The sequence below is a fragment of the Salvelinus alpinus genome, chromosome 33 (assembly GCF_045679555.1).
Source record: "Salvelinus alpinus chromosome 33, SLU_Salpinus.1, whole genome shotgun sequence".
Classification (NCBI taxonomy): domain Eukaryota; kingdom Metazoa; phylum Chordata; class Actinopteri; order Salmoniformes; family Salmonidae; genus Salvelinus; species Salvelinus alpinus.
This window is the reverse complement of record NC_092118.1, coordinates 14,961,259-14,975,520: the sequence shown is the minus strand read 5'-3', so window position 1 is coordinate 14,975,520 and position 14,262 is coordinate 14,961,259. Positions and strand designations below refer to the sequence as shown.

At 40.4% G+C, this 14,262-nt stretch overlaps 1 protein-coding gene across 16 annotated transcripts in view; it reads right to left on the bottom strand.

Annotated features, from left to right (window-relative positions):
* The window catches only part of LOC139563216 (tight junction protein ZO-1-like), a 153,652-nt gene that overhangs the window by 76,985 nt on the left and 62,405 nt on the right, over window positions 1-14,262 (bottom strand). Inside the window, exon 1 of one of the 16 annotated variants that reach the window (XM_071381620.1) lies at window positions 2,321-2,753. The exons of the other annotated variants lie outside the window; for them this stretch is intronic. Coding sequence (XP_071237721.1) covers window positions 2,321-2,344 — 24 coding nt within the window. The 5' untranslated portion in view covers window positions 2,345-2,753. Of the gene's footprint in view, window positions 1-2,320; window positions 2,754-14,262 lie in introns of those variants that run through there. 16 annotated transcript variants of the gene reach the window in all.

Sequence of the window (14,262 nt, the reverse complement as noted above, 5' to 3'; positions counted from 1 at the left end):
ACTCTTATTTCGCCCTGAAAACACAAGCATGTGGCCTATTTTTAGAGTGAGCTGATACAATAAATTATTTGTATTTTGTGGTGTTGTACTCCTATTCAGCGAGTGTAAACAGTGAAAGGCAAGGGAGGGATGAGGACAGAATTAAAATGTAGTGTGGAAGAAGAGTTAATGTCTTCATTTTCATGCAGGCTGCATGAGCTGGATTAATGGGGTTTCACACAGCTTTTGAAATGTTGGCAACAAACACGTCCACTCCTACTTCGTGCTCCAGCAGAAACACTACTATGGAAATGCTGCTGCTACTACTGCTGTGCTGAGTGAGCTCCCTCTAATCCCTTTCTCAGATAAACATGAGGCTGTGCTGCACACTTCCTCCAAGACAGGAAATGCATTATGATGAGGACAATAATAAGTAAACAATTATTATGTGACACTGTAAAAACTACAATTAAGTGACCATGACATGGATAATGAACAATTTTCTTACATCCTTCCTGGTTATTAGGGTTTGATTTCAGCATTCTTGACCTTTGACAGAGATTATGTCACCACAACTACAGATGTGATCATGACCTGTTCCAGGTGTCACAACACTGGTCTAGAAACAGCCTTCAGATCATTCTCTGTGTCTTTCATTACTCAATGTGACTCTGACCACTGGAATATGCGTGGTGAAATCCCTCTGGACGAAGTCGTATTACACATGGGCCTGTGACAGGACAGATAAACCCATAGGCATTCAAGTTACACTTTTCACACAACATTGCTGGCATTACTCATAGCTAGAGAGATATTGCATGTATGGTGTATTGTACTACAAACATCTATAGGAGTTAAATAGTTAAGTGAAGTGAATTAGGGGGGGTGTGGGTCTGAGGGGCATGCACTGCTTAATGTGGCCTCAAAGCTATTCCTTAATCAAGCAGTGATCCAAAACAACAGCCCCTAACTCAATGTAAGGTATCCTATAATGAAAACGTAATAGTCCAAGCAGAGGTGATGTATTCAGATTGAACAAGTTGGCCAGAGAGTGACAGCCAAATGAACCAGAAGGCTTATTTATCAGTGAACACATGCTGGTAGCAACACATTCCATATAAAACAGATGATAGCCTTCTTGACAGACCAAGCACCATCCAGCAAACAGAACCTTACACTTCAGTTGTCACTTGCACTTACTTTATTTCAATGGACAGTTTAAATATCTAAAGTATGTTGTAGTGTGACACACCACATAGGACAAAGCTGCATTACATCACCTGAGATGGTTCCACCTGAACTGGAAAAACAGACCAAACTTGAATTTCATTAGTGTGAAACTACACTACACATTCCTAGGTTGTCAGACAACTCTGTGTGACAGAGGAAACGATTGGTATACTTGAAAACATTGTTATTGTTGTAATTTGTGGATTAACCTATTTACAACCACTCCCAAAATGTGTTGCTGGCAGCTTTCCTGGTCAAACACGGTTGAAACAACCCAAACCACTAGGACTGATACATGACGTATTTGAATCCACATGGCTTTGCCAGGCTATGCCCCAGTCTAGTCAATCTTGACCCTACGCAGTGTGTGTGGAGCAATAGCATGTACAATTGAGACGTGTCTAACTTGACCCCGTTCACACAAAAATCTGCATAGGCCCAGTAAACAAACATGATTGCCCGGTGAATGACGCCGAGATAAAACTACGAGTTGTAGTTTACTATTGGTTCTAATGAACATTCGTGTCATTGTATCAAGACTATGATATAATTGATTAACACTGGACATTATTTTACGCCGGCTTTTATTGTCGGTAACCATTACAGTGTTGCAAGGCATTATTATGATATCGTCCATTCAAATAACGTTTGCCACAGTAACTGTTTTCACTGCTAAGACAAACTCAAAATTGTAACTAACCATCAGCATTGAAGAAATTGTATGTGGTCCCCATATGTAGATGATCAACAGGTGTTTTATTGGGGCACCTCCGACAATAATATGCATACAAGTTGTCAGTTTAGTGAGTCATCTGTTTAGTGAACCCATTCTGTTTTGCTTCTTTTCAAAACATTATAAAATCCTGAATGCTTCATGATTCTACCTCCCTCGTCGCATGAATGACATTCACCTAACATAAATAAAGTTGAGGTAACGTTCGATCATGTCGATCTCATCAAACACTGACAACATTTGACAGAGACACAAACTATAAAAACAAGCCGATGTAGATAGTATTTCCCAGTTTCCCTTGATGAGAAGATTTTGCATTCGGCGCAAAATAAAATATACTTCATAACTTTTTTTCTGTAGTTCCGTCGAGTATCCTACCTTAGAAGCTGTTTTGGCAGACATTTTACTTGCTTGCTCCGCTCCCAAAGTAGCAAGTTACAGTTAGTATTATCACTTCAACCAAAGCGCAAAATTCCTTCTTCTGAATTTCTCCCAGCTGCCGCCACGCCGGGGAATAATATTTTATTTTTTCAGGACGTCGAGAAACATGACCCAAATGTGTGTGTGAAAAGTCCAAAGTTCATTATCTTTAGTAGTTTGCCTTAAAGGTAACTTTACCCTATATGCCTATACATCTGAAATTACTCCGTTTAAAATATTCAACTCAAATACGTTGCCTTAATGTATTTCCTCTTAAGAATGTTGACTGAAACGTTTGAAGAAAATGTAGATATCACTTCGTCCGCAAATCCAAAGCAGTAAAACTGCAATGGCAGGCTTTGTATGCCTCTCCCTGCTCGATTCTCTCCTCTCCAACCAACGATCGTGACATGTCTGACTGGAAGAGTCCATTGCACCTCTGTAGGGGTGATGCTACTGGATGGAAACCAGGGCATTGCCATTGAACTAAATATACTTATTCTAAACAAAATATGATGATTATGCATGTATGTCAGACATTCAGTTCAAACGTATACGTTACATTTATATATTAATTTACCCGTATAAACTATTCTTAATGCAACAAAATAAAATGGATATCACAATTTTCCTTGATAATGAACTATGCGGACCAAGAACAATTGTGAAGCGAGGAGAGGGGATTTCGCTGATGTGATGCTGCTGAATGTTCACTTTTACTGGGTGACTGACAGGCCTGCAGTGTTTATTTACTATATTGAAACACAGTACTTGTGAACTCCTAAAACACCTGGGTCACCTAAAATATCCAGATAAAGTGAAAATACATTGATTTATACGATTCTTGAGACATAAAACGTAGAACTATTCTTGCAAAAATATCTTGCAATAGCACTTAATAACTTGTAATATGTCTGAAAACACTATTTTATATTATTATGTGACTTTGCAACCACACTAGTTGGTGGCATGGCAGACAAGTCTGGGAGACAGTCTACAGTTTTATAAGTAAAAGTCATAAACCAAAGAAGAATGTTTCAGGTCAACTTTCAACTGAAAATCCAGTCAATGACTTTAAGTTGGGTTTTTGTGTGGTTGATAACCAACCACACAGGAAACCAAACGGGCCATAGCTGTCATTCAGAATACTTCCTATGGCTTTCCGGAAACCAACCCACAGGATGCGCTGAACCTCAGAGCTCAGCTTGCATTGTTTCAAAGTAAACAACACACTGTAGGGCTATATCTCTCAATGTAAAATAAATCAGTTCATACCTTACTTGTAAAGAAATCAGAAGTAGCTTCAGCCTGTGACATAATAAAAAAAGAACAACGATGACTACATGCACTGTATATAGACTTTTTCTATTGTATTATTGACTGTATGTTCGTTTATTCCATGTGTAACTCTGTGTTGTTGTATGTGTCGTACTGCTTTGCTTTATCTTGCCCAGGTCACAGTTGAAAATGAGAACTTGTTCTCAACTAGCCTACCTGGTTAAATAAAGGTTAAATATATATATTTTTTAATGTTCATGTAAGTAACCACTTTGTTCTAAGCGCACAGAGCTTCTCTTTTTCCATCCCAAGCAGCCATTTTGACAAACCAGGAAATCACGTTCACACACTGCTCCTGAATTTCTTACATGTACAGCTGGCGCAGGCCAGATGTGCCCTGTAGGTGTAGATGGTCTTGGGTTAATTTGCCACCAGACCAAATCCTACAATGCAAAAATCTAAAGCAGTTTGACAGACAGGGCTTGATGCATCGTGCAAACAGCTCTCAGCCATGTTATTTTGGCCATATACCACACCTCCTTGACCTTATTGCTTAAATATAACATTCAGCCTACAACTAAATAATGCACTCTCAAATGACTATATGCTAACTGTATTTGTCAGTATCTAACAATCTAATCTATCTAATATGAGGTTGGACACAAAAGTAAAACATCAAAAGAACAATTCATCTACATTTGTATCAGTATTTTTTTAAAGCAAGTTTGTTATATCTGCAATATGAATGAATGACCACATACTAGTATAGATGCCAGCCGCTCTGTCCTCCTGTAACGGTAACTTCGTCCCGCATCCACCAGGGAAGATATCAGAATGTTCAGCATTCTATCTCTCTCAAGTAACCAGGCTAATTTGCTGTTCTAAAAGTAAACAAGCTTGACCTAGAACATTTTAATCGATCTACCCCAAACGCTGTAACCCAAAGACACAGAGAGGAGAGTACTACTGCCTGCTTTAGAGACAAATACAGACCTGCAGTATCTCTTGATGGAGAAGAGAGAGGGGCATTTGTGACACTAAAACGTGATCAAAGGCAGCTTTGTCCTGCATGGCTGCCCTCCCAGTACCCAGAGCAGAATAGCACACAACTGCTCTGGAGCTCAGGTGCTGCCTTCTCATGGAAGAGCAGGCACATGGAAAACACTCTGCCACAGAATAGGCCGGAACACACAGACACAAAACAGGCACACGTTAGTGAGGAGAACGCTTCACAGAGTTATGCTCGCCTGCCCCAGCATCCCCAGAGCAGAAAACTCTAATGTGTAGTGAAATAACATGAAGCACACACTCTGAACTGTACTGTGTGTCCTAACTGGATAAAACATGATAATAGACCCTCAACACAATTGTTGTAGGTGTAGCACTGGCATAGTACTTTCTCAGCGTTAGAAAAGCCATTGTTGTAGGTGTAGTATAGCCCTTCTATCTCAGCTTTATAAAAAGGGAGATGAGAGTGAAAGGGAGAACAATAAACACAGGCCGAGCTATAACACCTCTCTGCCTGTTGGAACAACCAATCTGAGGGAGAGGTCAAGATCTAGAGGCCAGTTCCTGCCAACAACAGCCGTCTTTGATAAGTCCACAATTGTTTTCTTTCCACATTTTTGCCCTTGAAGTTCTTCAATAAAAAGTAGCCTACATGCCAACCCACTCAGATATGTAATTTCACAAATGTGTATTCTTTTCTCAAATACAGCCAGGTAATGAGGACAGTATAATCAAACTTGGGGTTTAGGCTACTCCTATTTCTTACTGTTATCTGTAGACATATTATACTATATATTCTTGGGGAAAGGGGAGAATAGTTGATTATTACTTGGGAGACACAAAAAGTCAAAGTAATACCACACACGGTCTAGAATGAAGCCAAAATGTCATTCATGATGATGTAGGAGCATATCTTTCCCCAAACTCACAAAGTAAGAAAAGCGGGAAAAAATAGAGGGAAAAGAGAGGGAAAGTAACCCCCTGTTCTAATAACACCATGCTAGTTGAGTCAGTACAGGGAGGAGGAAGTCAGGGTCCTGTTTCACTGTCCGTCCATCTTCATCTGGGCTGAATTAAGATCCAATTGATTGTCTGTCTTATCTTCCCTTGGCTCTATTGACTCTGGAAATGCTTGCATTGGTTACGGCTCTAGCAGGGTACTGTGTTCTGTTTCCACTGTTAATGAGAACCCTCTGAAGGTCAGGGCCTGGAGGAGTGGAGTCAAACCAGCAGCAAGGTGTTCCTTTAGTAATTGTTACTGGACAATATCCAGCGGGGCACACTAAGACTAAGACCCAGTTGCCCACTAGGGCACACAAGGACAAAGACCCACTTGTACTTTCCAATGGAGAATAGCCAAACTGAAGCTTGAGGAAAAAATATACATGTTCTGTGCCTACAGCATTTCTCCTCAAATGATTGGTTTAATCTGCATCTAGCCTGCATTTAACATTGTTTTATATGCATTTGAAAACGTACCGATCGATTGGAGCTTACCATGTGAAATGTCCTCTTCAAGAAAAAACTAGCTATTAAATGAAGGTCAAAGAAAGGGGTTGTCCATAGCTGGCCTTTCTTTTTTATACTTGGATTTTATCAGGTCTTTTTCAAAACAATACAGCAAAAACAGAAACAATGAAACTAAAGAATAAATAAAAGCAAACAGAAGTCACCATCCAATAGGTACAGAATAATATATAAAATTGTGATATTGTATTGTTAACAAGATATTAGTTAATCAAGTCTTCCTAGTATGTGAATGATATCCATTTCTCACAGTTATTATTGAATAAAGGTTTTTGGAGTCTTAAGGCATATGTCAAGCTTTCCATATTAACGATTTCTTGGATTATACTTTGCTATTCTTCACATTTTGGGGCTTCTACTTTATACCAGTTCTTGGTAATGGCTTTTTTACTTGCAGCAAGGTTAACTTTGATCAGGTATCTGTCCCTGCCCATCACACCTTCTGGAACATTACAGGGCAAGTTCTAGGGACTTCATATCCTAGGACATCTTTTAACACCAAACATACATTATCCCAAAAACAATGACATATTCTGACATTCCTCAAAAACATGGGTCTGGTTGGCATGGCTGTTGTATAGCTAGCTGTTGACTTGTGATTCTAGGAGTGATAAAAAAAACAAGTCATTTTCCAAAAAAACTCTCCGTGTTCTTAAGTACTGCATATATTGTCCCAGTCTTCATCTGAGATGTCTATATACAGTTCCTTTTCCCATTTTGCTTTAATATAAAGAGCTGACTCTTTTCTAGAGGCTATCAGGCCATGGCAGAGTGAAGAGATTGTCTTGGACGTTGCTTGTTTATATGCATTTCGAATCACATGGATAGTCACATTTGGTATTGAAGAAGGTTCTGTAATTTGTATCTCTTTTTCAAAATAGTCCCTTAACTGTAAGTATCTGTAGAAATCTTATTTTTCCATACGATATTTCTCCTTTAAATTCTCCATCCTCTACAGTCCTTAAATTTTTTATCATACTGTAGATACCTGGTTTCAATTTTGGATCAAACGTAAACCATTTCAATGTTCAGATTTCCTTTTCCAGCTTGCGTTGTTTCACCATCCGAAACCAGAGGTCTAGTGTAAATGATGATATAGGGTTAAGTATCCCTGTTAATGTCCCAAATGTGTCTTTATCCCCAGCTACAGACTGGATTGGGCGACCTTGAATGGCAGCCTTGACATCTTTCCATATAGCACTGTGTTGTGAGTCACAATAGCTGGCCTCTAATTTGTGATCGTTAAACAAATTCCTCAAATCCCATCGAGAAATTGAGGAACATTCTTCCAAGATTTGTCTCATATGACACAAACAGAAGAACAGCAGCGCATCTTGGTTTCAGCTCTCGCTTTCATCGCATTGTCAAGGAGTCAACAGAAAAGGCTTTCATAAGGTGTGAGAAAGGTTGAGAGAAGGAGAGAGGCTTTTTCCTATTGTACTTATAACTCATGTCTCTAGACCTGTCGTTCCATTAAACCTGTCAATGTGTTCTTGTTACATCTCTCCTCCAATCCACACAGTAATTGCATGGGCATTCATTCCATCAATCAATTATATTGGCAGCAACATCATCAAGTCATTGTTTATGGCATGGCGTTGTGCAGGAATGCAGTGGAGGGATGTGTGGATGGGGGAAGTGTTTAGTCTGTGTTTGAACAGCCAACTCTCTCTGGCCTCACTCAATTTTATCAGTGCCACTGGAGTGCTGGGACACTAGGAAATAAAGACAGAAGTTTATACAGGTGTAAACGTTAATGGACACAGCGTAACTTAACAAAACATGGTAATTGTGTGTCACCCCAAAGCTATTTGTTATTAGTAGTCCAACTACATGGTCATGGCCTCAATTATTCAGTCTCTTCTGGTTCACACAACCCATTTAGTATCATTCTTCAAGGCTACATGCTTTCATCACATGAAAGACATGGTGGAAAAAGCACTGCCTTCAACAACATTTCCATTCTAAAGAAACTGTCATAAATGGTAAATGTTCGGAATTATTATGAGGTGTGAACTTCATTGCTGCCCAAATATATTTTTATGGAATTCCAAATTGAAATGAATAGAGTAAATAATAAGCCTAAATACAGTATATTAAGTCATTATCATATTAAACGTTATCATTCCAGGGCAGTCAGTCCATTACTGTCTATTCTTGGGCTTATTTCCATTCCACTCTCCCTATTGCAGCTATCTAATTTGCTTCTGCTTCCATTCTAATAACTCTGTGATAGGATTTGTGCAATACTGAGTTCTGCAATTACATTGTTGTTAAAAATGTATATTGTTTAAGGGGATCATTGTTGTTAAAAATGTATATTGTTTAAGGGGATCATTGTTGTGATGTGATTCATACTTCAATACTATGAACGTCTGACATGTCTGACACGTCTGACACTTGATTAAAAAAATGTAAAGATTAAACTCAAATAGATTCCAATAATGAAGTTTACAGTGCCTCTCAATATTCTGAGAAGAACACTGAGTTCTGACGAGGATATATTAAGCTTTTACATTGCGAGTGAATTACCATAGTAATTACTGATAGTAAGCCACTAGGCCGCTTTCATCTTGTGGAGCAGAAATACAAATTGCTATACAGATCATTCATCTAAAAAACTTCCTCTCTTTTCCCTTTCTCAATTGACATGGTTAGCAGAGCACATTTAGCCAAACAACAGGCTGGAGGCAGCAGCAGGGCTGGCTGGCATCCCTCCACTCAGCTGCACAAGCACTTTAACCCACGATGGCTCGAGCATACTCACTAATAACCTCCCCAGCAACGCAACTGGGAGTGGCAAGAGGAGGTAACCTTCAATTCAAATTAGCCTTATCGTTATACTCAAAAGATTCTATTTCTGTTCGAGATGAATTATACATTCCGGAGAGAGGAGAAAAATACTTTAATGAGTTTGAAACTAAGTGAGTGCCGTATCTAAATGTGTTTTCTTCCCAAGTTAGCTGTGCTATTTAGAGTTGATGACGTGATTCCATTGTTTGCGTTACAATGAGAGAGTGAAATTGAAAACAATGCTCTGAAGATCCCAGAGTGCATTTTACTGAATTTACGAGGCAGTAAATACTTCACGAGAAACAATGTGACCTTTGCCTCATTGTTGAGACATTTCTAAATGACATTGTCACGCCCTGACCATAGTTTATGGTCCTATTTCTATGTGTTTGGCCTGATATGGTTCTCAATCAGAGGCAGGTGTTTGTCATTGTCTCTGATTGGGAGCCATATTTAGGTAGCCTGTTTTGTATTGTGGGTTGTGGGTGATTGTTCCTGTTTCTGTGTTTGTTCACCATACGGGACTGTTTCGTGTTCGTTATTTTGTTTGTTTGTTTCAAGTATTCTAATTAAACATGGATACTTACCACGCTGCGTATTGGTCCGATATCTCCTACTCCTCCTCAGACGAGGAGGACGAAGACAGCCATTACAGACATTAATAGAATGTTTTGTTTTTAGCATCTTTATATATTTATTACGGTAAATATAACATGCTCATCACAAATCCTGTAGTTCTACATTTGTTTTCCCCCAAATGGTGAAGCAATGGTACATACTGTGCGGAAATGTTTCATACTAAGCACTTGGCGTAATCATTTTCTCTATACTGTGATAACCCTCTATCTTTTCAGACACGGATGTCAATAATTTTACCCAGACAGGGACAATAAAAAGTTAACTGAAATCAAAGTCAATGAATGTACATTATACAATGACAACTCTAGGGGATACAAAACACAATCGTGTTTATTGACATTTGAGGACCGTTCCTTACTGTTCTTTAACAAAGCACACGGTGTGCTCCAGTCCGCTGACAATGACTGACTTCCTGTAAAACTTGCTGTTGTGGATGACAACACTAATGACAACAGTGTGGAGCCCAATCAGAGGGTTGTCAGAGAAAAGCACACTCAAACATACACACATACACACGTCATGTGCAACTCTGTGTAGTAGCACCTTAAATGTCCAGAGACTCCATTCAAAGCTGCCTGGCACTGCAGTATTAGCAGAAATTATGCGTGGGGTGTTGAGTGCAGAGGCAGGAAACACCTATTCTTTACCAGCAACAACAAAGTGTGTAAATACTCTCTGTAGGACAGGTCCTTCATAAATAAAGGAGAAAAAAGGAGAGCTTCTTCCTGGAAGGTAATTGGGAGGATTCTTCTGGGAAAATGCTGCTTGTTTTTCTCTGTCCTGAGAGAGGGTGCTTCCAGACTGCTGCTGGGAGTCTAGGACATCAGTAAACACCACTCTGTAGGCTGAGGTGTTACAGTGCAAATGGACGTGAACTACATCTCCACTGGAATAACATTCCCCTCACATTATCACTGACATGGGCAGAGGGGCAGAGGGGAGGGAACCCCATCCCCAGAGACCTCCAGGATGAGAGAGGCTGTACTGTTACCTTTACTGTAACAGGTTAATGTGTTCAATGTGACGCACTAAAGAGTTGGTGTCATAAAAACAGCAGTTCAAATGTCTGGGCTGCTGCTATGGCTGTCTCCTGTAATGCAGTGATGTGAAAGACAAAACAAAAGAGGAGCTCTCCTTTCGTGAGAAGTGTTGCCTATACTAACGTGTGTGTTTTCCTGTTGTGTGTGTATTTGTTTTTGTGTATGTGTGCACGTTTTAGCCTGGAAGGGCGGCTATAGGCATGGAGCTGGGGGAAACAGGACGGGACACAAGGAGGTGTTCCTCTGGTATTTCCTGAGGGAGGGAGCTTAAAAAGTGTGCATACACATGCAGGCACGCACGCCATGGCTATATTGACATAATGATGTGGTCAAGGTCCAGTGGTCCCCCATTGCTTAGCTCATTCGTCTTCACTCACAATGGCCACTAATTCCTGAGACAGTGCAAGTAAAATGGTATTACCGTCGAACAGCGGCATGAAATCCACATTTTACCCTGCATAACATAACTAAATCCTCAGGCCTCGCTTTAATTAAATTACAAGTCAATTACGTGTCAAATGTCACTTTCACATCTCCTGCTAACTGTCTTCACTGAAACTTGAGCTGCAGCTGTTTCAGAACACAGGCCATAACTCTTACTGTCTGCCAGCTCTGCAGCAAACGCATCTGTCCATTTTCTGTTCCACTGTGCATTCACACTCATGTGTGCTGTATGCGCGCACACACACACACACACACACACACACACACACACACACACACACACACACACACACACACACACACACACACACACACACACACACACACACACACACACACACACACACACACACACACACACACACACACACACACACACACACACACACACACACACACACACACACACACACACACGGCAGTACAATACCTTTATCTTGGACAGGGAAGTTAATTCTGTTCTACTCTGATTGTAATTCAAGGGCCTGCTCTCTCACCTTTATCTGGAGTGATTCAGTAGCTAACCTTTTCATTATAGAGAGAGAGAGAGAGAGAGAGCCCAGGGGTCGATACTGTAGAGCAGCACGTGTACGGTACTTCAGAAAGTGGAGGAGCGGCAGAGGGTTGGTCCCTAAGCAGTGGGAGAGAGGGAGGGAGAGAGGGAAAGAGAGAGATGGGGGGGTAGGTGCACTGGACAAGGTCATACAGTGGGATAAACAAGGACATTCCTCAGTGGCCCCTATCTGTATGTCACGGCTGGAACAGATCAATGAGCACACCCGACAAAAACACCTGAAACTGGTTCTATTCCATGGAGTCATCAGTCAAAATGTTGAATTCACACAGTGGACAGAAGCAGCACTTTACATCATTCTACTCCAAGGCTGCAGTGTCTGCAATCAAAACACTGTTAAAATTCACAGAGCTCTGAGGGTCAATAATATAGCATGGCACAGTAACCATCTCAGCCAGTTTTTCTTGACAGGTGGTTTAAGTGCCTTAAATCATAAAATATCACCAGATGGACAATACTGTAGGTATCCTGAGACGGCAAACAGATCTCTCTCTCTCTTTCAAAATTAAAAAATGACAGCTTCAAAAAGTCAATTCTGGTTGCGGGCATAAACACAAACACTCACGACCAGTGAAACATCTAAAACTGGGGGAGAAACATCTGGAAGTTAGTCACACTGTCCTGGCCTGAGTTGGAAGTTAGTCACACTGTCCTGGCCTGAGTTGGAAGTTAGTTGCACTGTCCTATGACGAGAAGAGGAGGAGGAGGAGAGGAGAGGAGGAGAAAAAAAGGGAGGAAGATGGGAGAGGAGTGGCGAGGCTGAGGTGGGTTATACAGTATGTGCCACACTCATTGGATCCCTCCCTTCACAGAGAGACAGGAGGAGTATAGAGTCCATTAAATCAAATCAAATCTAAATTGTATTTCTCACATGAGCCGAATACAACAGATGTAGACCTTACTGTGAAATGCATATTTACAAGCCCTTAACCAACAACGCAGTTTTATTAAAATAGAGTAAAGAAAATATATACTAAATAAACGAAGGTAAAAAAAAGTTACACAATAAAATGCCAATAACGAGGCTATATACAGGGGGTACCCTTACCGAGTCAATGTGCAGGGGTACAGGTTAGTCTAGGTAATACGCACATGGTACAGTTGAAGTCGGAAGTTAACATACACTTAGGTTGGAGTCATTAAAACTCGTTTTTCAACCACTCCACAAATTTCTTGTGAACAAACTATAGTTTTGGCAAGTCGGTTAGGACATCTACTTTGTAGACATATCATTTCATTTATAATTCACTGTATCACAATTCCAGTGGGTCAGAAGTTTAGATACACTAAGTTGACTGTGCCTTTAAACAGCTTGGAAAATTCCAGAAAACTATTAATGGCTTTAGAAGCTTCTGATAGGCTAATTGACATAATTTGAGTCAATTGGAGGTGTACCTGTGGATGTATTTCAAGGCCTACCTTCAAACTCAATGCCTCTTTGCTTGACATCATTGGAAAATCAAAAGAAATCAGCCAAGACCTCAAAAAAAAAATTGTAGACCTCCAAAAGTCTGGTTCATCCTTGGGAGCAATTTCCAAATGCCTGAAGGTACCACGTTCATCTGTACAAACAATAGTATGCAAGTATAAACACCATGGGATCACGCAGCCGTCATACTGCTCAGGAAGGAGACGCGTTCTGTCTCCTAGAGATTAACGTACTTTGGTGCGAAAAGTGCAAATCAATCCCAGAACAACAGCAAAGGACCTTGTGAAGATGCTGGAGGAAACAGGAGCAAAAGTATCGATATCCACAGTAAAATGAGTCCTATATCGACATAACCTGAAAGGCCGCTCAGCAAGGAAGAAGCCACTGCTCCAAAACAGCCATAGAAAAGCCAGATTACAGTTTGCAACTGCACATGGGGACAGAGATGGTACTTTTTGGAGAAATGTCCTCTGGTCTGATGAAACAAAAATAGAACTGTTTGGCCATAATGTCCATCGTTATGTTTGGAGGGAAAAGGGGAACGCTTGCAAGTGGGTCTTCCAAATGGACAATGACCCCAAGCATACTTCCAAAGTTGTGGCAAAATGGCTTATGGACAACAAAGTCAAGGTATTGGAGTGGCCATCACAAAGCCCTGACATCAATCCAATAGAACATTTGTGGGCAGAACTGAAAAAGTGTGTGCGAGCAAGGAGGCCTACAAACCTGACTCAGGTACACCAGCTCTGTCAGGAGGAATGGGCCAAAATGCACCCAACTTATTGTGGAAAGCTTGTGGAAGGCTACCCGAAACGTTTGACCCAAGTTAAACAATTTAAAGGCAATGCTACCAAATACTAATTGAGTGTATGTAAACTTCTGACCCACTGGGAATGTGATGAAAGAAAGAAAAGCTGTAATAAATCATTCTCTCTGCTATTATTCTGACATTTCACATTCTTAAAATAAAGTGGTGATCCTAACTGACCTAAGACAGGACATTTTTACTTGAATTAAACGTCAGGATTTGTGAAAAACTGAGTTTAAATGTACTTGGCTAAGGTGTATGTAAACTTCCGACTTCAACTGTAGGTAGGGGTAAAGGGACTATGAACAGATAATAAACAGCAAGTAGCAGCTGTGTGTCTGATGGCTTATGGGTAGAAGC